The sequence below is a fragment of the Caenorhabditis remanei genome, chromosome V, assembly GCF_010183535.1.
Source record: "Caenorhabditis remanei strain PX506 chromosome V, whole genome shotgun sequence".
Classification (NCBI taxonomy): Eukaryota; Metazoa; Nematoda; class Chromadorea; order Rhabditida; family Rhabditidae; genus Caenorhabditis; species Caenorhabditis remanei.
Genome location: NC_071332.1, coordinates 22,150,613 through 22,176,897, shown reverse-complemented (window position 1 = coordinate 22,176,897; position 26,285 = coordinate 22,150,613). Strand labels below are relative to the sequence as shown.

Below are 26,285 nucleotides of genomic sequence, written 5' to 3'. Positions count from 1 at the left end.
ATAAGTATAAGAAAGTTTCCATTTTGTCGCATTTCACTTAGTCACAGTTTTGTTTGTTCAGAACCCCTATTGCCAGATTTATATATAATTGAAGTTTTGATTTTCCCCCATTTTAAAGTTAAATTCATATTTTTAAAAAACAATTGAAAAAAAATGCAAATAATTCTTCGTTTTAGGACTTCTCTCTGTGGACGCCTGATAGCAATAGAGCACGTTTACATCGGCCTATCAACTTGATGCCATCAAGTAATAGAGAAGATGTATCGATTTCGCAATAAGCGATTTATTTATCAAATGGCATAGTGTTTTATATATTTCAAATTAGAATTAAATAAATAATTGAATAAACTTCATACGTAATTTTTTTAACCGAACACAAAAAAAATCATGAATCAAATGCTATCACATCGTTCCAAATCCGAAAGACACTCTCCCAACTCCAGAAGCGCTTCTGCTTCACAAATAAGAGATTCGCCTTCCGAATATTCTTCATTATTATTATCCCCAATTTGTTCGCACACTCGGAGCGCCGTCTCCATTTCCACAAGATTCGTGACTTCGTCGGGCGACTTTGTGGGTGAGGAGGTGTCAGTGTGCACCCAATGGACACCGTCTGAGCGGAGGACCACCTGGGAAAATATTGATTTTAATGGAGTGTGTAATTATTAATGGAGTGTATAATTATAATAATAATACATTTTCTTATCAGTTTTTTTTCTTATCAGCATCTCGAAAACTGTTCTCCTTCTAAGCACACCCAACTGAATAACTAAACCTCACCTGCCTAACTCCAGGTAAACTCAAACTTGTTTGAGTGGACCTTGACAAACTCCTCTCCGATACATCTGCTTTCTTTTCTTCATCTACTGAATAGCATCGCATTACACCAAGTGAAGTCGGTAATGCGTGATGGTGAGCATGATGGACAACCGATTTATCCTCGTTTCGACCCGCTTCGTATGTGGATTTCATCTGGAAAATATCATTAGGAATAGTAGAGAAAAATCCAAAATCAAGAATCCTTACCTTAGCCTGCAGAAGATTGATAACCATTGAGACAAGTGACAGTCCAACAAGAATAAAACCAAACATTGTTATCAAGAGACGAGGGGACGATGGGACTAAGTCACCGAGCCCTACTGTAGATAAAGAGGTGAAGAAAAAGTAGAAAGACTCGAGGAGTGTCCAGTTATGATCCCAAACCGATAAGACAAAGGAGCAGATGAAAATCTGTAAAATAGAATATATGATGTGCCCCACGCCAAATTTAATTTACTCACCCAAACTACAATCAAGCCGATACCAACTGGTAATGGAAGATCAAAAATATCCAAATCATGACGTTCCTGCTTCTCAATTTCCTTCATCTCCTCTATCGGTTGCTTCGTACAACATCTCATTATTCGTCTCATAAGCCGTTTCGTTTGAAACCATGGAAACTTCATGGTGATTGTCAGAAGTTTTCCAAAATCTTGAAGCACTAGCAGCATGAGAGGAATACCTGAAATTTCACATAGACTACAAATCGAAAAGACTACTTAAAAACTAACCAAATAGTGCAAAACACATGGTGAGTAGCCTCCCTGCATCAGTCATCGGATAAATGTGCCCATATCCTATAGTAGTGCATATAGTACCCGCAAATAGCACAGCATTCCAGAAATCCCAGTCCATTTTTTGTTGACTCCATTTAACACCGAGTTGATTCTCATAAGAGGCAAATTCTCTGAAAGCAAAAACCTTACAAGGGAAGTCTTTGGCGACGCAACTTTTATTATCGAAATAAAAAAGTTCCGACATTTTTTCCTCGTCGGTGTTTGCGGACTCAAGCCAAAATTATCAAATTTTGGCTTGAGTCCGCAAACACCGAGGGGGAAAAAATGTCGGAACTTTTTTGTTGCGACAATAAACGATCTATAAATTTGGTTATAGGTACTTACGACTACAAGAGTTCAAAACCGGCTAAATGTCTCTGCGAGCCGAGTTATGAGCTCTCAAACTTATTATATGGACAAGCTTTTTCACATGGAATTTCGAATCGTCAAATAGTATACGCAAGATTTTTTTATTTTTGGAACGTACGAAGACAGGTAAACCGTTGAGGAACGCAAATGGAACCGCGCGGTGGCGTATATGCTTCCGATTGGGAATTCCATGTGAAAAAGCTTAACCATATGAAAAGTTTGAGAGCTCATAACTCGGCTCGTAGAGACATTCAGCGAGAATTGGCTGCAGAAATGGACTCCCCGTAGTCGAAAGTACCTATAACCAAATTTATAGATCGTTGGAAAGCCGCGTCTACCAAGATTTCTCTTCTAGGACAGGTAGGATCTTTAAAAAAATCTCTTACTCCTTAAAAAACTGTGCCAACCGTGTCGATGTGTTTCCCTTGATATAAATTAAGAAATCCGAATTATTGAACACTTTCTTCATCATAATATCCACTCGTTCTGTTCTATTGTAATCGATTTTTTGATACCATTTGTCTCTGAGTTCCGATTGATAAGGCTCCTCAATAAGCCAGAAGACTAGACCACCGGCAATGCAATAAATGAGAAAAACAATTATTAGGACTGCGTGCTGGAAAAAAACTTTTTTCTAAATTCTTCTAAACACCAGTAAAAAAACCCTGACCTTCAATCCATATTTATGATATGCTCTATTCAATATAACCAGCCATAGTGGAGGCTTTTGCTGCAATTGTTCCACTTTCCGTTTTCCAGCAAGATGGGCTCGTCCGGCAATCTAAAAACCATAAAAACTCTATTGGGTTCTAGTACAAAACTCACATTGCTAGTATTCGGTAGAATATTTCCAAACATTTTTTCCCCGTTACACGTCACAGGGCAGATAAAGAAGAGACCTTTGGATAGGAGAGGAGAGAGGTCGTTTATATTAAATCAAGTGAACGGAGCGAAAGAGAGGACCTCTTCTATTTAAGCCAATTGTCTCCATCTCTTTCCCCTTTTTCAAGGGGACCCTTCTCACAGGATATTTGGATTTGAGCACTTCTAGGCACTAGTGAGATAAAAGGGGACGGAGATCACAAGAACTTCCGATGAAGGGTAATGAAATTGAGGATTTTGGGTCAGAATTTAGTAAGAGTGATGTTTAAAACAAATTTAAATTACCGTAAAAACTGGATTATAACGGCATGCTGTTATATTTTTAAACTGCCTTCCAGTGAAGTTTTTGGGATTTGGAGGCTCCTAAAAGTACACTAAATACTTTTCTAGACAATCTGTTTGCTATTTATAATGCTATACTAATCACGCTGATTTTTATCGGAATAATGAAAAATGTCCAGGAAAACGCTAGTGGGGAATTTTAAGCATGTAGAAGGTGATGTTCTATTACATATACCGTTTTTACGGTATCCTTATGCCTTTAAGTTGGTTTCTTTTATGCATAGCCTTTACCCAGAGGAATCCCGTTGGACTTTAGTCCAGCTGAACTTTTCTGAACAGGGAGGGCTCCAAAACCTTTCAGACTTTAACCGATTTTCCAATATCCTTGGTCCAAAATACCCAATTTATCAAAACTTACATCCCACACGCCTGCGGCTCCTTTCCTCATCTGGCCGTTTGCTCGTTGCAGCAAGTTCACCCGTTGCAGAACATGCCGCCGATTTGTGGCCACTGAAGCTATCGATCCGTCTGCCCGGTAGTGTGTTGGTACGAGCACTTCTTCTTGCTAAAAATGAGTTATCATTTCTCATCATACTTATTATTAGTGATTTATGAACCTGTGCAGTATGCTCTTCTATCAACGCTGGCAACATCAACTGAGCCAGAACGGCAAGACTCTGTTTAGCCTGTGGTTGATGACCCGATGAACTTCGTCTCCGCTTTTCTTCCGCCTTTTTTTGTTTGAATGACTGGCGGCTTTCGCCATGGGATAGCAACATTTTGCCAAGAATATCTAGAATCGGGGAAATGCATACGTGAAAGCCAGCTAACAGAGAGAAATCGGGTAGATTAAGAACTTCGGCAGAAAACTGAGGAGATGGATACGATCTATCAGCATTATATTGTCTAATGCCTGTTTTAAAAATTATACAGCTTAATGCGCATTTTCAGCTCAAAAATATAGGTTTAGTGCCATGAACCTATATTTCCAGATTTCAAGCAGACGGAAATGTGACTCAAAGCAACTCTAACTAAAACTTGGATCGCTGCTATCAAGAATACTAAAAATGGGCCAAAAAAAATAAAACAAAGATCAAAGAAAAATGTTTTGAGTTTCTTCCGGAAATGTTGCAAAAATTGAGTCTCGACACCAGCTCGACACTATCATCCAAATAATAAAACAAAAGAGTGTTGCCTCCTCCCAGCCCTCTCGAAACTTTTCGGCACAGAGCAAAACTGTCATCTCCCGAGGGATAAGTTCCTTCCATTTTTGAGTTCTTTCCAACAAAAAAAAGACCACTTTTTGATTTTGAAAAAGTGGAGAGAGAGGAAAAGAATGGCAACTATTCTGACGTCGCCTGCTTTTTTCCCGGTTTTTACCAACTGACGTCGTCAAAAATAATTCTGATTCTTGGAAGAAGAATAGCAGAAGACGGGCGGCACCGACCACCCCACCTATGGGAATTGACACGAACGGAAAACGCTTCATCATGATAGAGGCGACTCGGGGCTTTCGACCGAGCATTTTTTGGAAGGAGGGGGAGGAAAAATGTTTGGAGTCAAGAATGTGTGTACTACCTTATTAAAGGAAAGGGAGATTGAATAGACGGACGGATATCCGGGTGTCCGGATGCCAAATTGACAAGCTTTACCAAATGTCATCAAGAAGTTCGGTCTGTGTATCTAGATGTTCTAGCAAACAAGTGTTTTCCATTCTTGTCAAGGCCCGGCCCTAGGAAAATTTTAAAGACCCGGCTTAAAAAAACTGTTTTTTTCAATTTTTTATGATTTTGCTGCTAATTCTGAATCATAGTCTAAAACTTGACTTGATTCTAAGGAGGGCTCCTAGAGATTTTTAATAGCTTACCCAGAAGATTAGTTCTGCACCCATTAGTTCTGCATAAGAATCCTCAGAATTTTTACCAGAGACAATTTGACTACAAACTGCAAGAACAAGTGATCGTTACATACTGCACATTTCAAATCAATTCAAATCCTCCAACTTTTTCAAGCCTGTAAAAACCTGACTCACCATTATAACACTCTCCCAGCTAAGCTCAGATGTCGAATCTTGTAGAAATAAAATTGGCATCTTTCAACTTTCTCAACTCTTCTTGTAGAAAACCAACATAGTCGGAGAAACATCCCTCACCTAGTCATCAACCAATTGAATTTCCTCTTCGTTTTTGCAAACTGCACTGATTGTCTGATTGTATGTGTTGGTGTCCCTTCTTCTCTATAACTTCTTTTGTTTTGAAAATGGTTCTTTTTGTTTATTTCCTCATATATGTCAATTAGCTGTCTCTGTCATCATTGCCTCCCTTTCCTTTTAAAAGGTGTAGAGATGAGGGGGTGGAAAAGAAAAGAACATGATTTATTACTACACCTTTCACTGTTACGCACTCACTGTTATAACCTCACTTTTTATCTCTTCTACCTTTATTTTTTGGCATTTTAAATAGGCTTACTTCAGATATGTGTCTCAATGCTAAGAGTTATAATTTTTTATTTCGATCTTTGTAATAGATCTTATTATTGTACGAAAAATTTCCCTAGATAATTGTCATCTTCAAAAAAACCATGTTGTTCTATTTAACTAGGGAAGGTTATGTAGTCAGTATGGAGTTATGGGACTTGACTTATATCATTGAAAAGCTGGGAAACGCTGATTCTAAATATATATTCGGTTTTTGCCCTGGAGGCTTGGTATTCGGAAAACAAGGTCAAAGCTCGCAAAAAATAGAAAGTTTGTAACTCCACGGTCACTTATATCTTTTCAAAGCGTTTTCAAGGCTCGTTCAAAATTATGTCAACTTAGTACAAAAATAAACGTCGTGGTTTGCTCTAAAAATGTAGCTCAAGTTAAAAATGATTCGACTAAACAAGGTTTTTGACATGCCCTTCAATTCGACCTAATTTCAGCAAATGTAAAAAAAAACAAAACTTGTCAAATTTCGGCCCGGTTTCAAGAAAAGATTTTTGATTGACCAAGTTCTTTGAATTTTTAAAAAATTTGCAAAAAAATCCAATCTCTTGATGCATAACTAGCTTTCGATTTAATTCTGAAATAGTCAAAAATTCGACCGATTCGGAAAAAAATTCAAATTATTTCAAAGTTTCGGTCAAAACTTAGTTCAAACGTTTTTTGAATTTCAAAAAAAACCTAACCCCAAGACGATTTTCTGTTTTTCCCTTACCAAGTTTGAAAAAAAAGTTCCCTCATTTTTTAAAATTTTCATTCAATATTCCTACTAACTTCCTCTTTTTCAATCAGCCCCCAACCCACATTTCAATCAATTTTTTGGTACTCCCCCAATGTTAGCCGTTTAGCCATGGTCTATACAAAATCAAGGTTAAATATCTTAATGATCTCATTTAACCCCCCGTCCCCTCCCCATTTCTTGTTTTGTAACAATTCTTTTTTTTCTTATTTCAAGGGAGAGGAAACGTGAATGATATGCTTGATTGTTGTTGCCTCTCTTCTCTCCACCGTTCCATCAGTGATCACATTTCAACCTATTTGGATTGGCGATAGTTGTAAGTTTTAGGTTTTTGATTGCTCATGAAGTTTGGATGCTAAATTGGTTGAGATCGGTTAAGATCGATTAAGATCGGCTGAGATCGGCTAACTTTGAGATCCCGTCACGGCTTTCCGGGGTAGAAATGTTATTGTTACATGGTTGTGTAGATCATAGCAGGATCTTTATTTTCATAGTTAACAACTTTTTGGTAGCTCCGCTCACATTTGAGATAGGTACCTTTGAATATTGTCCATTTTGCAGTGAGATATGATGCACCTACAGTAGACTAGAACGCAATTTTGAGAATTCGGCTTATTTTGATCAGTTTTCTCACGTTTTTTTTGGGTCTAGAAGCGTGTTTTCTGAATTTTTTGAGATTTTGTGCATTTTTAGTTAGATATGGTATCTATAGTAGGTTAAATTTAGCAATTTTAACAACGTTTGGCTAATTTTCAGATATCCTCAAAATTTTTATTACATATCTCTAGTCTTTTTTCCAGTCTCCACCGACTCCTTCCTCTCCCCTATCCAAAATCAGTTGCTCTGGGAGACATGTGGTAATCAGAAGACGTCGAAACACAAGAGATTCCCATGGGCGGTGTCATTTACTGTGGATGGAGTGAACAGGCTGGGTGGATCTATTATCAGTCCGTATCATATACTCACAGCGGCACATGGATTTGTCACAACGATCGGGGCAAGAGGCAACTTGTGTATGGATCGGGATTTGAAGCATCCGAAGTGAGTTTTCGTCTGATTTTTTGTACAATTTTAAGAATCGGAAGCATTTTTTGCTTGTTTAACTTATATTTAAACTTTTTCAGTAGCTCCGTGTACCGATCCATTGAATTCCTCCGTGAAACCAGAAAAGTCGCTTATGGTGGGAAGTGTATACGTGGATTCACGGATGAGTTCCCAAATGATACTAGGTGTCCGAAGCCTGATGTGGTGCATAATAAGGTGAGACGGTTCATCTTATTCGCCTGTGACTGACGGCTCGCTCAGAGTTCGATCCGAGGATTCGGCTCATGGTGACCTAAGTTTTTGGGTTTTCAAATTCTAGGTCATTATTTCTTTTAGATAGCAATTAGGTTCCTCACTCGATAATATAAGCTGTTATCTATTCGCCTGTCCCATACCACGCCGAGAGTTCGGCCCGGGGACGAGGTGTGGGTCTCGGGTCCCGTTGCGGAATTTCGATACCTACGGTGCCGAACTTTGAGCGAGCGGTCAGCCACACCGACGAATGGGTAATAGCTCACAGAAGTTGGAGGCGTAAGGTTCGCAACAAATAGATTTGATTTTTTTGAGTCGCGTTGCGTGCGCGTCGCGGTTAGATTGAAAGATACAACACGTAAAAATCCTTGGCACCGTTATACTATCAAGTGAGGAAGCAATTTGCAATCTTAATAAAAATATGGCCTAGAATCTCGATGCAGACAACTTAGGCCACCATGAGAACGAACAGTCGACACTGTCATGTTCAAATCATTGAAATTCAACACATTTTCCTTTTTTCGTTTCCAGATCCGGAGTGTCCTTGTCGACGGGGACTTCGCCGCTTCCAACTGTACACAGGGACACGACTGGGCTATTGTAGAAGTGGAGAAACGAATACAATTCGGGAAGGATATACAACCGATTTGTCTTCCACGTCCACAAATGTATTATACCAGAGCGTTGACAGTTCCCGGCTGGGGAAGGAGTTATAGTAAGATGCCTGAGAGGGATCTCAGAAAAGTCTCAAAAAACCGATGCTTTTTAGTTTTCAACGAAAGCGGTCCACTGATCCATGAGATTCCAATGAGAGTTGATCAGGATTGTCGGAGACCGTGGAGTGATAGGCTGCCAGCCAGCGCGGATGACTATGTTTGTGCTACCTCGATGGACATTTATAACTACTCGGCGCCCCGGACTTGCCATGTAAGTCATGTAAACTGGGAGTCTAGAATCAAAGAATTATACCATAAAATAATAATTTTCAGGGGGATAGTGGAGGTGGTCTCGAGTATCGCGACGAGTTCGGACGGGCCTTCTTGATCGCCATCACCTCATTTGGCACCCGTGGATGTCCGAGTAACATGCTAGCAAGGTTCACAAGAGTGGATGTATATCTAGACCTAATTTGTAAATATACGGGGGTTTGTTATTAAAGTCCGGGGGACTCTTTTTCGAAAACGGGTCATAATGGAATTTTTCAATAAAACAACAAGAAAACAGTGAATAAAAACTAAAAATCAACAAAAAAACAATTTAAGAGAATTAGACCTTCTTCGCCTTCTTTTTCAGCAGCACTTTCTTCCCAGATTTTGGTGTTTTATTCGGCGACGGCTTCTGAATCTCCTCCACGTCAGACTCCACCTCCTCCTTTATCTCCTCTTCTGGCACCACAACTGCCTTCCGCTTCCTTTTAGACTTCTGATTCTCCACCTCTTCCACGATTTCCACGTCATCGTGCGACATCTTCTTTTTCTTGGCCACCGGCTCCATAACATCCCAAACGTCGTCTTCCTCGATGACGTCATCATCATCGCTTTCAGATCGGTAGCCGTCTTCTGTCATCTTTCCGTACTCGGCTTCATCCTCGTCGATTTCTTTTTTGGCCGCGGATTTTCGGTCGTTTAGAATGGAGAGCTCATTTCGGAGGAGCACACGATTCAGGCGAGCTTTGCAGTAGATCTGGAACTCAAAAATAGAAAAAAATGGTCCTTGGAAAGCTGGCGCACCTTATGAACCATTTTCCTGGTCTGCAAATCATGAACTCTCAAGAATCGATCAATTCCCACCGACGCCGCCAACGGCATTGTCGGATGGCCAGAAATGCTTCGAATCGATCCGGCTTGTCCCTTGAATTTACACATCGGATGCACTTTACTACGCAAATCGAACAATCCCATTTCGCCGATCGAGTTGGCGGCGAGAATCTGGTTTGTTTTGTTGGTGAGCGATGTGCACATGATCGGGTTCTCCATGAATACAATCTTTTTGACGGGCCTTCGTTGAGCACGTGGATCGTAGACGCGCATCTGGAAATTATGGAAAAGTTTTTTTATATTAATCGATTCTAAAAGAGAACATCGTATTGGGGTTAGGTCCGAAAACTAGTTTAAAGCGAGTTAAGAGATCGATAGCAAAATGTGAAAGTTTTGACCTGAATAACCGTGAAATTTATGAAAAATCGCATCGAATTGGAAAAAAATCTGAATTTTTAATTCAAAACTATTAATTTGTCGGCTCAATTGACTTTTGGCCGTTCTATGAATCGAAGTTTTAAGTGCGAATTTTAAAATTTAGAATTTTTAATATGAATCCATCAGTCCCTGAAAAGTCTCCGGAGCTCCGGAGGAAGCATGTGTTCAAGCAGAAAATTTGGAGTAAAGGGGGGAAGGAGGTGTTCAAAATTTTTTTTGAATCCATTCAGAAAGCCAGGGAAAACGGAAAATCGTTTTGGAGTTAGGTTCGAAAATCAGAGTGAAGTGAGTTCTCCTCGTCGACACATGAAAGGAATGTTTCAAAATTTTTAAAGAAAAAATTCGAAAAACTATCATTCACGTGCAGACGAGGAGAATTTCTACTGAAATGTACTAAAAACTGCACGACGGAAAACGATTTTTGGATTTTCGGACTTAACTTCAAGAGGATTTTCTGTTTTCCCGGGCTTTCTGAATCGATTAAAATCAAAAATCTTAAATTTTGGAATACCCACTTAAAACTTCGATTCAAGGAGCGATTAAAAGTGAACCGAGCCGAAAAATCGATAGTTTTGACGTAAAAATTCAGTTTTAGTAGCATTAGATGCAATTTTTCATAGATTTCTCACTTATAGAGCTCTACACTTGCGCATTTTCCTATCAAAGAATTCTTATTGAATATCAGAGCTATCCGGTGGGTTTCTCATAACTCTGAAACATGTTTCGCTTATATTTGTGTCTTTTTGGCTGATAATTAGAAAAATTCACTGAATATTGTGCCTAAACATAGAAAATGTGATTTTAACCACTATTATGAGACATTTTAGCCCAAATAATAGGTTTCGTTCCAATCCGCAGTGCAGATTCCGCACCTCATGAAGCTTCGTCGCCTCGAGAATCGTATTCTCTCCTGGAATGAATCTCGCATCGGTGATCATAATCGGAATCTCCAATCCAAGCATATCGGGCGGCACATTCTTCGCACTCCACACTTGTTGCCCAGTCTCCAAATTCCACGTCTTCAACAGATTCTTCATACCGCCCGTCACGATTTCCGGCTTCTCGTCGGAGCCGCGCATCACTGCCACACCGGGACCACACTTCCACTCGGAAACCGTTTCGGATTTGTCGTTCCACACTTGAAGTTCACCACTTTCGACGCATGTCACGATTTTTTCGCTGAAAATTTTAAATTGGTTCGAAAAATAGCGATTTTATTTAGTTACTCTAATTTATGAAGTCCTTTAATTGGTCCGGTACCTCCTGTGACTGTTAGAATCGAAACTTGTTCATTTTGCTCGATATCGTACAGCTGGAGATCTCGATTCATTCGGGCGATTAAAATTTCTGTCTGAAATTAAAAAAAAATAAAATTTTAAAATAAATAATGTTTTAAATTCCAATTCGTGTACCTGCTGATCATCATTCCAAATCATCGAAGTGATTTCATCGCTTTTCGGGTCCAAAGTGCTCACTTTATTCAGATTTTCGAAAGTGTTATCTTTGAGAAGTGCTCCCTTGAATGTACCGGTCGTGGCACCGATATAGCAGTCCATTTTACCTGAAAAACGTTGGATTTGAATTATTTATTTATTATTTATTGTGTTTTCGCCAAAGAAAATGTAGGAATTTCTATAAGAAACTTAAATTCAAGAAAATTTAGTTGAAAAGTGAAATAAATGAGAAATTGCGCCCCACCGAACACAGCGGCAGGTTTGAATTTTAATTTTTCAAAACAGTTTTTGCTTAAGCAGCTTTCGCTCCTTTAATTTCGAAATATACCTCGTTTTTTTTTTTAATTTAGGGATCGCCACAATTTTTTCTACATTTTTTCATTGCTTTTCACCGAAATTTCATCTTTATTCTCGAGTAATCGACAAAAATCAATAAATATCGACGCAATACAATGCAAACACGCTCTAATGATAGGGAGGGAGATTCGAATCGGCAGCCCGCCAGCGAGACACCATTGGCGGCAATTTTCTGTTTTCGACACCATTCGGAGGTGTTCTCGAGCACCCATTCCTCCAATTCGTCATTTCCTTTCATTTTTGCTCAATAAATCTGTATTTTATTCATATTTCTTTCTAAAATTTCATTCTACTTCTAAAATTCTCCATGTTCCCTTTGCAGCGCGTCAAGATGATGCTCCTTCGAAGCCAGGCGAAGAATATAGACCCGGCTGCGCCAGGTGAGTTCTCGACGATTAACGAAGAAATATCGATTTTCGATTTTCACTGAAAACTTTTCAGCAGATCCTGCCAAAAACCACAAACGAAAGCAGACGGAGCAACTTGGTGCGCTCAAGAACCCAACGGAACCAGCCGCCAAGAAACAACACAGCAAGGTGTGTATGAGCATTTTTAGGCGATATATTGTGCCAGAAACCGCAAATTATCGACTGGAAGCAATTTTTGCGCTTATCAGTAGCCGATCTCTTCGTAAATTTACCCAATAAACCTCAAATTTCTTCCAGGGACTGACAGAGCTGCGAGCACACATCTCGGGCTTCCAAATAGACTCGGCAAAGCGAGACCCACGTGATCCACTCGGCGCAAAGTCATCCAAAGAGGACGCCGAGAACATCGCCCCGGTGCCAGCCAAGGCGGAGTACGTCGATCCGTGTCCCCACTACGACTATGACGCCGAGGAGGCCGCGAATCCGGAGAGCGTTTCCGAATACGCTCCGGAGATTTTCGACTACTACAAGGCGCGTGAGAAGATGTTTCAAGTCGCCTCCTATATGCATAAGCATCCGGAGATTGATGTGAAGACGCGTGCGATACTTGTTGATTGGATGGTCGAGATTCAGGAGACTTTTGAGTTGAATCATGAGACTCTTTATAACGCTGTCAAGCTCACTGATATGTTCTTGCATAACAGCAGAAATATTGATAAGAGCACCATTCAGGTAAGGACTAAATTTCCCATACAAGTGAACCGAGCCGACTTCGGCCGCCGCGTAACTCACTTAAAACGGAGTTTTATGCGCTGAAAAAGACACCAAAATGTAGATCTCGGCGAGTTCTATCTCTTTGACTCAATACAGGTCGGATGGCGGCTTGGTAATGTGCCGTGTTCCGGGCTAGAATAGCTTTTTGGCCATTTTCTCGTTTTTGGCATTTTTCCCAAAAATCGAAAATGGCGAAAAAGCTATTCTATCCCGGCCCGCGGCACATTACCGATCCGGCCCGTATTGAGTCACCGAGGTAGATCTCGCCGAGATCTACATTTTGGTATATTTTTCAGCTCATAAAATTGAGTTTCAAGCGAGTTACGCTCCGGCCCGGTTTGCTAGTATGAAATTTCAGTTTTTCTTTCATTTAAAGTTTCAAAAATCGATATTCATCCTTTTTTCCAGAAACTCGCCTGTGTGACCATCTTCATCGCCGCCAAGTTCGATGAACGCTCACCACCACTCGTCGACGATCTTATCTACCTCTCGGGAGACCGTTTCACTCGTGAAGAGCTTCTCGCCATGGAGCGCAACCTCTTCTCCACCGTCGGCTACGATCTCGGCTCACCACTCAGCTACCGCTATCTTCGTCGTCTCGGACGCGTCTGTCGCATCGACATGAAGTCGTTGACGATGGCTCGCTACATTCTCGAGACTTCGTTGATGGTGTACGACTACGCGTTCGTGTCGCAAGCTCGTCAAGCCGCCGCCGCATTCGTGTTGGCCATGCGTATGCTCGATGCGAACCACGAATACGAGTGGAATCCGGTTCTCCAGAAGTACTCTGGATTCACTGGCGAGGAGATCGCACCGCTCGTTGAGCACATGAACCACATCATGCATTTCGTCAATGCCAAGTGGACTCAGCTCGCTAGCGTTCGTCAGAAGTACTCTCATGAGTGAGTTCTAACACAGGAACATTAGGGGTTTGCAAGTTTGCAATCTTTCCAAATTGCTCCCATGGATAAGAGCTACTTGATTAGGCAGATCCAAAATTGTGCTCGAGAAAAACCGTCTCAAAGTTTCACCTCTGTGGTTAAGTCCTGTAAAAGCCCGAGAATGGCTTCCACAACCAGGGATGAAAATGGTTTTTCTCAGTGACAAGTGACGAGCACAATTTGGGATATGCCTATTCCAGTTGTCCCAAGTCCCTAATAGCAATTTGGAATGATTTCAAACTTGCGACCTTTGAAATATGTCTTACTAAATAATCATTTTTCTTTTCCAGAGTCTTCTTCCACGTCGCTAAGGTTCCATTCCTGCCGGACACTCTCCGAGGAGTCGATGAGCACACTTACGCTCCACTGCCAGTCCTCAGCTACCCATAACTGATTAATCAAAACCAAACAAAACCAAATATTTATTCATCAAAACATTTTACCGGATTCTAAATCCCCCACCACTCTCCAATTCTCGTTTCTCAAAAAATAACGCGGTCACATAATTATTTTTGTCGTATTTTTGCACCACTCTCCACACGATTGACTCAAATTATTTTGGTTGTATTTTTTTCATTTTAAGTTTTCTCAAAACTTGCAAAACTTCTCAAAATCTCATTTTAATACTGATGACCACCCCCTCCTTCATCTCATTCCCCCAATCCCGATGTTACTATCAATTGTTTGTTAAGGCCTCTCAGCCTAACAAAACCTAACTAACTGACAATTGATAATCTCATCGGGATTTCCCCCATTCCCAAATCTTTCAACAACTTTCCCCAAAACTTTGCGATATTTCTTCATTTTGACATCCAAAAATTTAAAACAAGACTTTTGAAACAAATAAAACCGTTATTCGCAAGGAAAATATGCCTTCATTATTCTCACTGCTTCCCTCATCCCACTTCTCGCCGCTCCAACTGTCGTTTGATACATCGTCGGGTCGGTGTGCTCGCCAGCGAAACAAACGAGTGGCCTGTAAGATTTGATTGAAAGCGTTGCGTGTGCGTAGCGGTTGACCCATTGCACCACAACTAACCTCCCTTCTTCTCCTATTACCGGTTCACCAAGTGTTTGAATATCTTCGGTCCCGTGCTGTCCTGGTGTAAGATACGAATAGCTGCCTAGCGCATACTCATCGCTTATCCAATTCTTTCGGTAGATTCTCACGGATGATTCCACGTGGAATGACTTGAGATTATGTTTCAGATGAGCGTCTAGAAGGTTCTTTAGCTCCGAATCGGACAGTTGTGCGACTAGAGAAGGACCACTGCCGGCGATCCAGCAGGTTAAGATCTGGAATTATACATTGGTTGATTTTGTGGAGTATAAGAAACTCACATTTTCAGCCCAATTACTCGGCTGAAAAACCATGAAATCATTCATTTGACCTTCAGATGTAATCATTATCGTTGAGGTGTCTTGTGACCACCATGGTGTCTCGTACTCCATGAAAACCTTCAAATTATTCCCGAAGCCCATTTTCTCGATAACTTCTTGCTTGTCACGTGGTAATTGAGGAGTGAAGAGAGATCTATGATGGGCCTTTAAAAATCCCAATGAGCTGGTGACAATGACTGCGTCAAAGTTGAGAATCTCTCCGGATTCTAGACAGATTTTGACGTCGGGATTCTCCGAGTTGATATTTATGACTTTGGAATTGAGGCGGATTTTATCTTTTGGAATTTTCGACTTGAATTCTTCTAGAATCTTTTGGAAACCATATTCGTTGAGCACTGCAGAATCCTCATCGTCAGTTCCATCGTCCCAGAGAGATAGGTTAGAGAGTGATAGCTGGAATACGGATATGATGTGAACCAAAAGAAAGTTTTTTTTTCAAATTTTCAAATAACGTCTCCAAACGCCAATCACTTTTTATTTCACTCATTTTTCCTTGGTTTTTAGACCAAAATGTTACGTTTTTCAATCATTTCTTCTGTTGAAAACCTCTAAAAACTCACAAAATCCCTAAAAATTCCAAAAAATGTTTATTTTTATTTTTCACATTTTTTGTTGGGAAAACTGGTTTCTACACCAATTTTTTGTGTTTTTCCCGATTTTCTAATCTAGAAACCCTGAAAATGTCTCCAAAAGAGACGGTTTCAAAGAATATAGTTACGTGACACATTCGAACCGTTTTGATTTGCTGGTTCTGAAATTCAGCCTAATTTCAAAAAGACTTACCTCTTGAACCGGGCTAGACCACTCGGTTTGAAAATAGTTTTTATAAATTCCACATAGCTTCCGAAATAAATCACGATCTGGGATTGAGGAATTGTCTAGGTTTTCATCAATTTTCGAATCGACACTCTTCAGGAATGCTTCTGATTTCTGAGATTCCAGGTAGAGTGTCTCGTTGAGAGATTTGACGAACTCATGGAAGGTTTTTAGAGTTTCTCTGAAATTTCAATATATGGACTTCGGGACACGAGAAGGCTCACCTATCAACTTGTTTTCCATCGACTACTGTAACCGTACCGTCATCCAGCATCCACAAATCCGCAGTCCTTGGCTCAAACTTATCCAGCAAATCGAGTTTCTCAACAATTCCATAAATTTCATTATCGAAACCGTTCACATATTCAGCTCCAAAGTGAAGGAATCCATTCTGGTATTCAAATGGATACACTCGACCACCCACACGATCCGAGCCCTCGAGAAGGAGGTAGTCGACACCGAGTTGCTCGAAGTGACGGGCGGCACGAAGACCAGCGAAACCGGCACCGATTATGCAGAGTTTTGGCTGAAAATAGGAGTTTTTAGGAGGAAAAATCATAGAAAATGGTCAGAAAAAGACTGATTCGACCCACAGAACTCAAATTGTCTTATTTACATAATTTCACAAACCTCTTCATAGAATGACTCAGAAATCATTGGAAATAGCGCTAAAAAGTGCAGCCAGATAGCCCACACTTCCAGACACAAAGTACAATCTGAGTGCAAGTTAGGAGGCTGTCCACGTGGTAGTAGACACACACGAGAAGCTCGTAAGTCAAAAGATGAGGAAAACGTCCTCTTCTTTTTTCTCAGGCTCGGGAGACGCAGACATACTAAATTAGAAGCAGAGAGTTTGGATTATGTGGTGTAATATGACATAAGCTACTGAAAATCTGAAAAAGGAAGAAATACGAGGAACAGTGACTAGGGAGTGTGGGAGTTTGGGAAAACTGAAAATAATCGAAGGATTTCGGGGAACGTAAGGAAAATTTGAGAGATTCCAAATGGCCTCAGGGCGACACTTTCTGCTGCCGTCCTTAAGAAAAGCTATTCTGCCAATTTAAGGATTTCTTCCACTAACTCTTCCGCTCATCTCTGTTACTGAATATGAAAATATACGTAAGTTCCTTCGATCTACGGATATACAACTATCAACAAGCAAAGTCCAACAGATGACTTATCAAGAAAATGAAAAAAAAAACTGAATCAACGATGAATCAATGAGGTAAAAAATGGGAAGGGTGTGGCAGACAAACATACGCGTATTATTGTTTCGCGAACACTTGTCTGGGGTGGGGTCTCGTAGTTGAAATGACAAAAATTAAATTTCAAAAATTGACAAAACATTTTGTGAAAACATATTTTTTGAATCCGGGCCAATGATCCGAAAAAATTCCATGCGCCTTCAACACCCCCAACAAGTGTTCGCGAACCGATAATATAAGGTGCGCCAAAAAAGAATCGTCATCATCATGAGGACGGTTCTTGAAAAAACTTCGCGTTTCTAGACACCTGTTCTAGCCATACATGAATTCTAGAGACTAAAATTTAAGACTGGCTATCAGCTTGACTTATGAATTACCTTTGCGACTACATACCGTAAAACCTCTAATAGAGGTGTCCTCAGTAGCAAGAGTTTAGTGAACAGTATCTCACCTGCCTTGAAAGCTATCAAGTTTTTTCCAACTGAAAAAACATTTTGTAAGTATTCAGCTATATTTTGTCTGTTGCCAACTTTTTCATATTTCCTTTGAGAAAAAAAAAATATACCACGTTAAATAGACTTAGGAGGAAGCACCTCTATTAGAGGTTTTACGGTATATATGTAGTTCAGTTTGTACTGATTTTTTTTGCCTAGTACAGCAATGATGGTTCTACCGAGACTTTTAGTTACATGGAACACATGTGTCTGATGGACACTCTCTTATTTCCATGACACTGCTAAGCAACTACCCATGGCTACTCATCCTTCCCGTTTCCACGAGCTCGCCACTTTTTCATTTTCATCTCGCTACTCTTTCGTTACACTGAATGTTTGGTGTTCGATAAATGAACTGTTTTCGATTATCTATCTTCAGCACCTTTTTCCAGAAAATCAACACAGAACAAGTGTGATCTATGACCTTCTGGTGGAGGAGAAGAAGAAAGAGAGAGAGAAAAAAAACAGAGAAAGTGAGAGAAACAGGGAGACAACTAGTTGTTCTTCCCAACCATTTGTTTGCTTTTCTCCCCTTCTCCCATCTCTATCAGTCTATTTGTTACTATTGCCGCTTGGTAAAAACTTCGGAAGCTTTTGACTGTATCTTCTTTACTCAGCTTATTATTATGATCATTTTATTTTGTTTTCTCAGATGTATGCTTTTCTGACAGCCGAAACCCTGCTGAAATTAAAAATTTAAGTTTCATGAATCTTGTAACTGAAAAGTCAACTCTATGTAATTTACTCCTATTTTCCATACTTTTTCTCAGTAACTAGATGGTTGTTGTTTCTTTTCACAAGACACAACACGATCCCATTTCAATTTCCTTCTTTTTCAAAAAATGAGCTCTTTCTCTAGTCACATGCAGTCTTTTCCACTGACTTTTCCACTGAGTGGGTAAACTTTTGTTGTGGTTTCTTGTTTCTTGTTTTGAGTTTTTTAGGTTCCAAAAATCATGGAGGAATAGGGCTGAAAATGATTATCTATGAAGTAATTTTTCTCTCTAATCGTCAAATTTCAGTGCTAAGTTCCGGGTTTTTTGAGCTGTCGTCTTAAAATTACCATAACTCTCTAGGGAGTGTCCATACCAAAAATCTGTCAACTACAAAAATTTAGTGAAAGTTTTGATTTGTAAGATCCATTAAAAACTTTCTTAGTGGGACAATCAGTCATACCGTAACACCCTATTAAAGTTGGTCATTGTCAACTAAAAAGGTTCAAAGTTGTTAGAATTATGGGCATTACTGTAGATAGGAAGTGACACTGTGACGCAATCTAAAACTCCGTCATTATTCAGTTTCAATCGGTTTTTATGCAAATTTGAATCTTAAAACTAATACAAACAAAGTCAAACTTGTTCCAAAATTCTATGTTAATTTTGATCCTCTTTTTAATCCTCCCTGTCTCCAAAACGTAGTCAACAGACTGAATTCCCTCTACTCTAGGTGCATAATTTTACCATCATTTGGGTACACTCCGTTTGAATCGGACACCAGGGCCACATGGTCTCCAAACCAAGAGACCAGACACCAAAACAATGAAAAAAGCGGGAACGGCATTGGTGTCATGACCTAGCGATATATTAATGTATTCTTTTTTTCGTATTTACTAGTTTCTCCTGTAGAACCTTCTAGAAACCGTAGTGTATTACAACGCCTGATCAATAACCATCTATATGTTAATTTAATGAATACTGTTGACACTGTTGGTCTCTCTTCACTACTGAAGAACAAAGTACATACAAACAGCACAGGCGCTTGACACCCCTCCCCTCTAAATTTTGAAATTAAGAAACCAGAGATCAACTGGAAAGTAACAAACCTGTTCACTGACCATTTATTATATTCAGTTGTTGACTCTTTTCTAATGGGAACACAGTCTTTTGGTAGGTAGGCTGCTGACTGTCGGATGGAAATGGCCAATGATTAGTGTGATAGTCAGGCACTTCTCTTATCACTTTTCTTGAGTTTATTGGCTTACATTCTATTCTTATATTGTTTCGGTGCTCCAGTTTCCGTATAGGTTCTGGAAATTTCGGAATTTTTTTACATATCGCTACATTCCGTAAAATCTGTAATAGAGGTGCACCTAACGGTGCCTGTTCGCAGCGGTATATCTCGGTTCCCAAAGGAAATACCAAAATGCTGTCAACTGACAAAATAGAGCCTAATTTTCATATAATATTTCTTCAGTTGAAACATTTTTAAATCTTTAAGAACTGCCGAGATAGGATGCTCTAAACTCTAGGTCGAATATTTTTGTCCAGCTAGTGCTCTTGTCCGAATTTTTTTCCGAGAGGTACACTAGCTCGAAATTATTTTCAAACGAATTTCCTGATTTTTGAATTGTGTGTATGAAGCTCAAACTTTCGACTATTACTCAATTACGCTCAGAAATCCAACACGGCTACTATACATTTGCTAAGCCAACCACTGTTTCCCGTCTTATCTCACTTTATTGACTACCTACAAACCTACCTAACCACCAAATATTGTAGAACTGTACTCTGGTTGTTTTCATGAGTGATTGAAACAACTATAGTACAGATCCCTACAGACGGCTGTGTCTGTCTTATCAGTTGACACTCCCTAAATTTCAACGGTGGTTAGGAAGTCAATAATAAAATTATCAACTCTGACTTTTAATGAATCTCGTGCCTTCTTAAAATAGAATCTTCTAGAACTGCTTTGAAAATTTATTGCCTGAAAAATAGGAAAGTATTTTTCTGGACCAGTTTTTTGGTGTCTTACGGTAGGCGGAGTGATTGATTCTGGAAGAACTTTAGGACAAAGTCATGTACAGTATCTCTAGAAGTCAAGAATCAGAAAGTTCATGTTTTTTAGACCAGACAGTTGCAGTGAGCCATTTCAATGTTTTTCTTTCCAAAAAGTACCTCAAAGGCACCCATTTGCACCTCGAGAGAGAGAGAGCGATTGGGGGATCTCTGTTGTTTGATTCTTCAAAGATTCGAATCACTGCGAGAAGACGTCACCTATCGATGATCTCTCACATTCTCCCCTCCTGCTGTCTCCATTTCGTTTCGACGATTTAGTGAAAAATCATTTCTCTCCCTCTGCGTCTTCACTATGTCTTTACTCTCTTCTGATTTCCTCTGCTTCTCTACATCTTTTTGTTTCGAATCTCTCTTGTTGTTGATGTGATGTATGAGACAGAGAGGGCAGTCACATAGTCAGTTAGGCGCGGTCCCCCTCTGTTATTTTTGGCGGTTTCTATGAGAGAATTATATGATTTGAGAAGTCAATGGGGATATTCAGGTCATATAAAAATTCATTTTAATACACATTTTCTTTATCCACGAACGGTGAGAAATGTTTTTTTTTAAATTATGTTTTTCTCCCATTTTTCTACCGTTTTTTCCCTTTTTCTACACTTTTTCACCGTTTTTCTACAGTTTTCCGTCATCATTTCGACAGAATTATTGAATTCGGATATCTCGACGCGGGCGGCATCCTTTTGATGTTTACTGCCGAAATGATGACGGAAAACTGTAGAAAACTGTCAAAAAAAATGGAAAATGTAGAAAAATGAAAGAAAAAGATGTAATAAATACAATTTTCACCGTTCGTGGATAAGGTAAAATATGTATTAAAACACATTTTTATATGACCTGAACAACCCCATAAGAAGCTTTTTCAACATTTTCCAATTGTTTGTGTTCTCAGATTTCTTATTCCTTTTCTTTCATGCATTTTTCATGCTTTCGTTCATATTTTCAGAACACTCAAAACAAAAATGATAATCAAATCGAAGCTTCCAAATCTAGAGATCCCAAATAAGACGTTTCACGACTTCTTGTTTGACGAGTGGGAGAAGTTTAAGGATGATGTCGCTATTGTGAGCCAATTTGAAAAATAAAAAGGAAAAATTGTGATTTTAAGATCGACAACGACTCGATCGAACAGTTCACCTTCCAAGACATCAAAGAGAAGGCTGAGTACATTGCCAAGTCGTTGATGTACATGCGAGTCGAGAAGAGTGAAGTGGTCCTTCTCGTTATGGATTGGTCGCCAGCAGCTATCTACATCTCGCTGGGTGTCTCAATGGCAGGCGCCGCCATACAAATCGTCTCACCGAAACTTCAAGCATGGGAAATGCAATTTCCCGTTAGAGAGAGCGAATCGAGATTTGTGTTCTCGGATTCCCTAGGACTCCGTGAAATTGATAAATTGATGAAGACTTTGAACAGAGAGTACAGAGTAAGAATTCCACATTTTGTTTCGATTCTTCATTTCACGATTTTCAGATTATCTGCACCGGAACTCGCGACTTTGCAAACGGGTACCCAATTATTGAGGACTTGGCATTCGCCGCCGCACAAGACCTTCCATACCACAAAATTGATCCGGAGACCGATATTGTGTACCTTCCGTATTCTAGCGGTATTCATGGAAAGCGTAAGGGAATTGTGACGACTCACCGAATCATGGTAGCAAAGACGATGGTTATGTGGAAGTATGTCTTGATTCTCGTTATCAAAATTTCATTATCAAATCTTTTCCAGCCCAACACAGCACACAGAGTTTCAACGTGGTGACACTACACTCACAATGATTCCACTTCATAAGCAAATTGGACTCGATGCAATGTATTGTGCACTTCTAAATGGTTTGACTGTAGTGACTGAGAAAAACTTCTGTGTGCACTCGTTTATGACTTGTATTCAGAGATATAAGGTGAGTGCGATTTCAAAATTTTTTAATGAAATCTTAATGTACCTCTTTCCAGATCCGCGCAGTCCATCTCACCCCATATCTGATGAACCTGATGATGTTCGAAGCTGAAAATCATGCTTACAATGTGGAAAGTTTGGAGAGGGTACTTACCGGAGCGGATGCAGTGACTGAGGAGTTGTATGAGGACTTTACTGCATGTTTCCCGTCCGTGAAGAGAATTACGCAGAGTGAGTTTTTTTGAAATAGCTTCTGAACCTTACGGATAATGGAAATTTTCAGCCTATGGAATGACTGAAGTCGGTTTGATTTCCCGTAACTACAAAGACGACACCCAATTCACACATTCTTGTGGTCAACTCACTGCAAATTTGGAGCTGAAAGTTCTAGATGTTTTAACTGGAAAATTGTTGGGACCCCGAGAGAAAGGACAGATTTGTGTGAAGGGCCTTCCAGCTGACTCACCGTATTTGAATAATCCACGTGCCACAGAGGAACATTTTATTGACGGATGGAGAAAGACAGGTGATATTGGATATTTTGATGAAGATGAGAACATCTACATTGTGGACAAACTAAAGGAAATGATTAAAGTGTTTGGGTATCAAGTGATTCCAAAAGAGATTGAAACACTTCTACTGACTCACCAATCTGTGGAGGAGGCTGCAGTGGTGGCAATCAATAATGAGTTGTCGGGAGAGAGACCAGTCGCTTTTGTGGTTTTGAAGAAGGGACACCAAGTGACAGAGGATGATTTGAAGGATTATGTGAATAGTGAGTTGCATTTTGAATTAAAACACAGAGAAAACTTGTTTCAAGCCTTTCTTATCCCTTTGCTCACTGCAGTGTGAGGCGTACGGTTGCGGAAACGCGCTCCGCCGCATGCACAACGGTTGGCAAATTGCCAAAAAAGATTTGGCTTAGTGCCAAATTTAAATTTTACATTTATTTCTCGTATCTTTCAATATAAACCGCGACGCGCACACAACGCGACTCGGAAAAAACTCAAATAGTTTTCTTGCGGATCCTACGCCTCGCACCCCTGTGTTTGCTGTAAAACCTTATTCATTTCCAGAACGCGTCATCCGCTACAAACATCTCGTCCGTATCAACATCACACAGTTCCTTCCTCGTTCTGCATGTGGTACTCTTCTCCGTCGTCTTCTGGCTGAAGCCGCTGTCATGTCAGTTGCCTCGATTGCAGATGTTGAGAAGGAGTTTGCTGAGGAGGTCAAACATGCATTGGCTACTTGATATAATAATGATTTTTTATGTGTGTGCTTTGTTTTCTGTATATACTGCTTGTTAAATCCGCCCTGTAAATAATACCCTGAAATTGAGATGCCTTATAAAGATCTCCTTTTGTAAAATTTTGAAGAAACTGTAACCAAAAATAATTTTTATTACACCATCTAGAAATTTGAAAAAAAAACAATTTTTAGAAAAGAACGAAGTACAATATTATCGAAACAGAAATTGGAAATAATACAGTTAATACAATACATTGAAGGTTTCGAAGAGTGATATTGGGTTCTGCAGTCTGGATTTCTTCTGGTTTTTCTTCAGAATCAGTCAAGCACTCATCTCTCACATGGCTGCTGTCAGATTCAGGGATATTTTCCGGAGCCGGCTCTTCAGAAGCAGTTTCATCTTCTGAAATGTCTACATTGTCTTCAGAGTCAAACATATTGTCAAGATCTTCAATTGCTTCCATCTTGTCAACCTCTCGTTCATCCATGACAACGTCTTCACCCGATTTCCTGGTAATCTCTTTCTCCCTCAGTTTGTATTTCCTTTTCTTATTCTTCTTCACTAGACCTCCTCGATTCACCGGGTACACCGGATACACCAAACCATCACTGGGTATCATTTTGAATCCCCATGATGGTATTTCTGGAGTCTTCTTTTTGTTTCCTTTCTGAATGTTCTCCATCATTATTTCATGTTGTAGAACATTCTTGCGTAGCTTCTCTTGAGTCTTCTCCTCGTCTATATTGAAAATAAAATCCGTCCACAACGGCTCATGAAGGACACGACGTGGAAAATTCTGGTAGTACCAGTATTCAAAAGGATCAGAACACCGTTTGCAGAATGGTCCGAGATCGCATTTGATGGTCTGCAAATTGTTAAATCTTTTTTAAAACTTGTATGGGCCACACTTACTTTGAGATGATCCAAGTGTTGCTCATACTTCTTATTAACATTGTATATGAAATCACCACACTCTGATTTATGCGGATGGACAACAACATTTCCAAGTTCCCCTCCTTCATCTATTATGTGCGAGCTGGAATTTTGAATTCTCAATAGAAAACTAGATTCAATAACCAACTTTTTTTTATCAAAAAACTTGAAGGTTACTACTTGGAGGTCATCGATGTAATTCTTGACAGCCTCGATGAAATTGTTGTAGGTTTCTTGAAAATCCTCCAGAGACAAATGCATTCGCATAAAGATGGAGGCTGAAAAGAGAGAGAGTATGTGCAAAAATATAATAGTTTTAAACTTACAATAAAGCTTTCCATCGGCATACTGGTCTAGTTGATGTGCCATAACAGGAACTAACCCTCGTTTATCAATAAATAATCCAAGTTGTCTGATAACTTTCAATTCTTCCTTGTTACACACATTATTCCAAAACTTGCACAATTCACCCCAGACATGAACTCTCATCACCATTTCATTCGTTCGAAATCGTTCACCATCCAACAACTCGATAACTCGCATAGCGAGAAAGTTCTTCAAATCTTCCGGGGAGACGTCCCATTCCATTGAATTGATTTTTATTGATTTATGGGCGAGAAGACTTTTAAGATGCATGATGGCACAATGCCAAACAGTCAAAAACGGTACAAATTTGGTGGTCACTTTTTTTGGGTTACATGAATTTTCGGATCTGAAAAAGGAGGAGAATAATTAGAGTAGCTGTCAGCTTTGATCAATACTAGTAGTTTCAGTTTCTTAACCATTGGATATCCTCGGTCTCTTCTCTCTTTTCCTGCTTCGAAATATCTCCTCTTCATAAATTCCCTAAGGATAATTGCGAAACGTGTTCGATTGGCGCAGTCGGTTGATACCTTGGTTTTGGAAAAATTTTGCCCAGGATCGATTTCTCGTACTTCGTTTAGTTTTGCTTTTTTTGGCTTCTTCTATTTTTTTGTTGTTATTATTTCTTGAAAATTCACCAATGATAGGCTCTCGGAACAAAAATTTTCAGAAGAAAAAGAAGAAAAAAAAGAAAACCGGTATGAGGAATCGAACTTGGGCGAAAACATAAGGAATATTCCAAAATCAACGCGTCTACCGACTTCGCCAATCGAGTACACTTCAAAAGCAGTCTTCGGGAATTTATAAAGAGGTCACGTTTCAAAAAGGAGGGAGAGGCAGAGGAAAGCCTATGGTTAAAAAACTGAAAATGTTCAAATTTCACTAGCACAGATGTCTACGAAGCAGACTGGAAAATCGGATCTTTGAGGTTTTCAAATAATTCTCGCAACTCACTTATGAACAATGACGAAGTTTTTGTCTATAGATGGATCGATCTCAAACTCCAATCTCAAAAACTTCTCGACTCCCGTATAAATCACAATCAGATACTTCCCATCTTTGTACCCAAATCTGACACGTGGCAATTGGACAGGTGTTGAGTCCACAATCAGACGATCCAAATGAGACGTGTATCTCAGAGAGTGCCTGTAAATTGCTTATTGACTTTTAGTTTTGAGACTTATTCTGTCAATACCTGCTCATAAAATCCAACTTCTTGACGACATGTTGCTTGATTTCTGCTGGTAAATAGTTCCAGCACGGCATTTTTGATGAAGATAAATTATGGAATTTGCAGGAAGAGAAACAATCCAAACCGTGCAAAACGCCACGGGGAAAGTGTCAAAGACGTGGAAAAGAATTATTTTGACCGTGACACGTGTCTTCTATTTATTCA

General features: G+C 39.7%; 7 protein-coding genes across 7 annotated transcripts; 3 read left to right on the top strand and 4 right to left on the bottom strand.

The window, feature by feature from the left end:
- Positions 1-392: 392 nt before the first annotated feature.
- On the bottom strand, positions 393-3,907 carry GCK72_021979 (uncharacterized protein; the record flags this gene model as incomplete). The annotated part of the gene is made up of 9 exons (XM_053734598.1): positions 393-629; positions 781-972; positions 1,027-1,230; positions 1,281-1,501; positions 1,551-1,726; positions 2,351-2,580; positions 2,635-2,745; positions 3,547-3,693; positions 3,746-3,907. 9 exons carry the CDS (start codon positions 3,905-3,907, stop codon positions 393-395), a joined length of 1,680 nt encoding a protein of 559 aa, XP_053583511.1.
- A 2,673-nt stretch (positions 3,908-6,580) lies between these two features.
- Positions 6,581-8,802, top strand: GCK72_021978 (uncharacterized protein; the record flags this gene model as incomplete). Its single annotated transcript, XM_003105134.2, has 6 exons — positions 6,581-6,665; positions 7,150-7,390; positions 7,474-7,609; positions 8,177-8,360; positions 8,415-8,572; positions 8,635-8,802. The coding sequence occupies 6 exons, from the start codon at positions 6,581-6,583 to the stop codon at positions 8,800-8,802; spliced, it is 972 nt and encodes a 323-aa protein (XP_003105182.2).
- Positions 8,803-8,911: 109 nt separating this feature from the next.
- Positions 8,912-11,396, bottom strand: GCK72_021977 (uncharacterized protein; the record flags this gene model as incomplete). The annotated part of the gene is made up of 5 exons (XM_053734597.1): positions 8,912-9,328; positions 9,376-9,675; positions 10,713-11,019; positions 11,067-11,191; positions 11,253-11,396. 5 exons carry the CDS (start codon positions 11,394-11,396, stop codon positions 8,912-8,914), a joined length of 1,293 nt encoding a protein of 430 aa, XP_053583510.1.
- Positions 11,397-11,982: 586 nt separating this feature from the next.
- On the top strand, positions 11,983-14,124 carry GCK72_021976 (uncharacterized protein; the record flags this gene model as incomplete). The annotated part of the gene is made up of 5 exons (XM_003105169.2): positions 11,983-12,031; positions 12,093-12,187; positions 12,317-12,751; positions 13,202-13,695; positions 14,025-14,124. 5 exons carry the CDS (start codon positions 11,983-11,985, stop codon positions 14,122-14,124), a joined length of 1,173 nt encoding a protein of 390 aa, XP_003105217.2.
- Positions 14,125-14,586: 462 nt separating this feature from the next.
- Positions 14,587-16,608, bottom strand: GCK72_021975 (uncharacterized protein; the record flags this gene model as incomplete). Its single annotated transcript, XM_053734596.1, has 6 exons — positions 14,587-14,710; positions 14,774-15,030; positions 15,076-15,528; positions 15,919-16,132; positions 16,176-16,477; positions 16,582-16,608. The coding sequence occupies 6 exons, from the start codon at positions 16,606-16,608 to the stop codon at positions 14,587-14,589; spliced, it is 1,377 nt and encodes a 458-aa protein (XP_053583509.1).
- Positions 16,609-21,404: 4,796 nt separating this feature from the next.
- Positions 21,405-23,596, top strand: GCK72_021974 (uncharacterized protein; the record flags this gene model as incomplete). The annotated part of the gene is made up of 7 exons (XM_003105253.2): positions 21,405-21,506; positions 21,551-21,868; positions 21,916-22,124; positions 22,174-22,345; positions 22,398-22,572; positions 22,625-23,116; positions 23,418-23,596. 7 exons carry the CDS (start codon positions 21,405-21,407, stop codon positions 23,594-23,596), a joined length of 1,647 nt encoding a protein of 548 aa, XP_003105301.1.
- Positions 23,597-23,780: 184 nt separating this feature from the next.
- Positions 23,781-26,155, bottom strand: GCK72_021973 (uncharacterized protein; the record flags this gene model as incomplete). Its single annotated transcript, XM_053734595.1, has 6 exons — positions 23,781-24,458; positions 24,506-24,629; positions 24,675-24,804; positions 24,853-25,238; positions 25,844-26,035; positions 26,085-26,155. 6 exons carry the CDS (start codon positions 26,153-26,155, stop codon positions 23,781-23,783), a joined length of 1,581 nt encoding a protein of 526 aa, XP_053583508.1.
- Positions 26,156-26,285: the final 130 nt, after the last annotated feature.